The sequence below is a fragment of the Octopus bimaculoides genome, chromosome 5, assembly GCF_001194135.2.
Source record: "Octopus bimaculoides isolate UCB-OBI-ISO-001 chromosome 5, ASM119413v2, whole genome shotgun sequence".
In the NCBI taxonomy this organism is placed as follows: domain Eukaryota; kingdom Metazoa; phylum Mollusca; class Cephalopoda; order Octopoda; family Octopodidae; genus Octopus; species Octopus bimaculoides.
Genome location: NC_068985.1, coordinates 24,832,348 through 24,835,685, shown reverse-complemented (window position 1 = coordinate 24,835,685; position 3,338 = coordinate 24,832,348). Strand labels below are relative to the sequence as shown.

Sequence of the window (3,338 nt, the reverse complement as noted above, 5' to 3'; positions counted from 1 at the left end):
CTTGCAGTGGAACTTTACTCGGAACCGTGGTTGGGAAGCAAACTTGTTGAGAATATGTCGGATAGTTCTACATCATTTATTCATCAACATGCTACATCGTATTTTTATTACATTTTTTTTTTAAACATAAGGAAGTGTAAGAAGGATGTCTGCATTTCATTTTATGGGTCATTGCAGCACCTGAAACACCCACTTGCTAGGCTGATTTTCATAGGACGGTTTTCTTTTTTTTTGGAATACGGTATAACTACAAGAAACGAAAAAGCGCATTTGATCACAAACACATGACACATGGCGTGTGTTGGTGTGTCTGTGGAAACTGATTCATATCGTTGTAGACGCCTCAAACTGTAGTCATTACTCGTGATTTTCTTTGAAGCTATATATTTGATATTACATACTTTATCTTGTCATTCAAAGTCAAGCGCAGGTTTTGTTTAAGGCTGTGTTATATAAATAAGTTTTATCAAGTATATTTGTCCCTCAATTTCTCAATGTTCTCTGTGCTTATACATTCTCTCACACACATTTTACTTTTCTTTTAAACTCTCTTTTACAAACTTAACTTTCTCCCTTCTACACGCCACCGCCTGGTTTTCTCAATCACTTTTTGTTATATTTGCAGAATCTCTTATATTCTCCTTTTTGAAATTATTTCTTCTTGTTTATCTCTCTTTATTGAGTATTTTCTGTTTCTAACATATATTTATTTTCGCGCTGTTTCTCTCCCCCCACCTCATTTCTTTTTACGCAGTCTATTCTTTCACAAGCTTTTTACACTCATACCATTCGTCTTACGGCTTCACTAATGATATCTAGTAAGGCCCTCCCACCTACTTGTAATTTAGCTGTTCATCTAACTCTCTCCTTTATCATGATACAAGCCCTGTTTGGTTAGCCTTGACGTTTCATTCAGTCCCGGTACTGTCCTGTACCGGCGTTAACCACAGTGTGATTTTTCTCTTCTCTTACATAGACACTAGCTACTCTGTTGATTTTTATTTTGGAATTCAACCCCATCGTACGTGGCGGGGGAGTAAGTTCGGCCAAGTGCTACAAGTAGGTTGATTAATTACAATTTATTTTTCTTCTGGCTGCCTAGCTTTGGCTTCTTTCACTTCGAAAATTGGAAACAACTTCTAACTCCTCCGTTTTACACACACACACGCACACAGGCATCACCGCCACAGCCACCGCCACACGGTGTGCGTAGATCACCTTATCTTTTCGCTCCCTTCCCCAACCATCTTCAACAAACACATTTCTCAGATTAGTGTTGCTTAACGACAGACGAATAGATGGGATTTAGCGCCGACACATCAGCCTCACCATAGGGCCTTCTTTCTTGTTGATGCTGAACACATACACGGGCAATGTTGGGTAAACTTCTGAGTCAGTGGAAACAGATGATGGTCTCTGTAGACAACAAGTAATCTGTGGGAGGAGAGAGTTCGATAAGTTGATTTAAGAGTTTTACGTCTCGGGACTTTGCCCTGCGTCTGAGAGAGCGAGAGAGAGGGAGAGAGAGAACGTACACATAAACACATATTCACACACAACACGTACATACATACAAAATTACACACACACACACACACACACACACACACACACATATATATATATATACACCCTCATTTTGTATACTATGTAAATATATATATATACATTACATATATATATACTTTACATACACACGTATGTGTACTTGCATAAACTTTCACATATTTTATATATTTTGATGCATTGATTTATATTTCACACACACACACACACACGCATATTCTGAAAATTATTTAACAACACTCATACACTTTGCCCTCTTGTAATTCATGCAATACACTAAAAAAAAAACACGTTTCTATACACTTCGCTCTAATTCACACACAAACACATAGCTTCCGATTATGTCCACACTAATATAGTTTAATATACTTTAAGATCTATTGATAACATAAAGCACACGCACACACACTGTTGACTCCCCCAATATATAAAAGCACGCTCATTCCACTGACTATTCATGTACACATGACTGTCATGCTCATATGCGCACCTACACGCACACAAATTTTATATACATTCAAACATCTGCATTCGGATGCACTCATAAAATACTAACACGCTTATAATACAGACACATAAAATTCAGAGACATCCGCTTGCGCAGTCATAATACACACACACACACATTCAAGAAGATACATTTTAGACCCAGAAACACACATTCATACTGCCACTATACACTCACTCACTCACATACACAAATAGACACACGGCTGATACACAAATAAACAATCTCCAGTCCTATACACACGCACACATATAAACAGGCACTGAACTATCATTGTCCGTTTCCATGCACAGTTCTACTAATTTTTTTCTTTTCTTTCTCCCCCTATCAGGGACACATGAATACTTAACCAGACGTATATTCAGACACTTTACATTATTACCTAGTCACGAAACTCACACTTCATTAAATAAATCCGACCTCTGCATGTTAGCTTGCCCTGGTAGAAATAACAGCAATATATCTATAGCTTCCTAACTGTTTTAAAAAACAAAACGGATACTTTGACTACGTAATCAGGAGTACACTATGATTATACTTAAAACAAGAACGGGATGGTCATGGTCGGAGTCTCTTTGATTAAAGGTCAGTTTAGTTAGAACTGACTTTTCATTAAAAAACACAACTTTTATATATTCCTGACACTCGTACTTCGGTAGTCTCTCTTCTCACTCACACATATCCTCTTATACATACACACTCACATCCTCAAACATACACACTCACTCACACATACCCCTCCCCCCATTCATTCTCTCAAACTTACCAAAGCAACAGGTTGACATTTCCCCTGTCATCCTCATCTTACATACAACACGATACAATCTGTGATTTATATTACTTCTTGCTGTCAACAATGATTAAATCGGAGAAGTTTGTTAGTCGCTAAATGTGGGATAAATTTACTTGGACGTACACGACCAACTTTCTTGAAGCTTATGGCTTGGATTTATTGGAGTAAACTTGAAAACCTCCACCATTTAATATGTCAAAGCGACGGCCTTGTTCGACTAATAGTATAAACACTTTGCGAAGCAGTTCAGGAAGTACATATTCTGTCTCAGGTATGGTATCGTTTTATGTGTGCATTGTGTTTTTATATGTGAGTGTATCACATTTAAAGTATGTATATCCATCTGTCTGTCTGTCTGTCTGTCCGTCCGTCAATTTATCTATCAATCTATCAGTTTTCATATCAATCTATCAGTTTACCTATCTATCTATCTATCTATCTATCTATCTATCTATCTATCTATCTATCTAT

At 37.3% G+C, this 3,338-nt stretch overlaps 1 protein-coding gene across 6 annotated transcripts in view; it reads left to right on the top strand.

Annotated features, from left to right (window-relative positions):
- Nucleotides 1–3,338, top strand: part of LOC106870742 (arf-GAP with Rho-GAP domain, ANK repeat and PH domain-containing protein 1) — a 303,403-nt gene that overhangs the window by 140,106 nt on the left and 159,959 nt on the right. Inside the window, exon 1 of one of the 6 annotated variants that reach the window (XM_014916931.2) lies at nt 1,797–3,138. The exons of 4 other annotated variants lie outside the window; for them this stretch is intronic. In XM_014916931.2, the coding sequence (XP_014772417.1) occupies nt 3,060–3,138 (79 nt within the window). In that variant the 5' untranslated portion in view covers nt 1,797–3,059. Of the gene's footprint in view, nt 1–1,796; nt 3,139–3,338 lie in introns of those variants that run through there. One more of the 6 variants, XM_014916932.2, reaches the window with a different exon arrangement.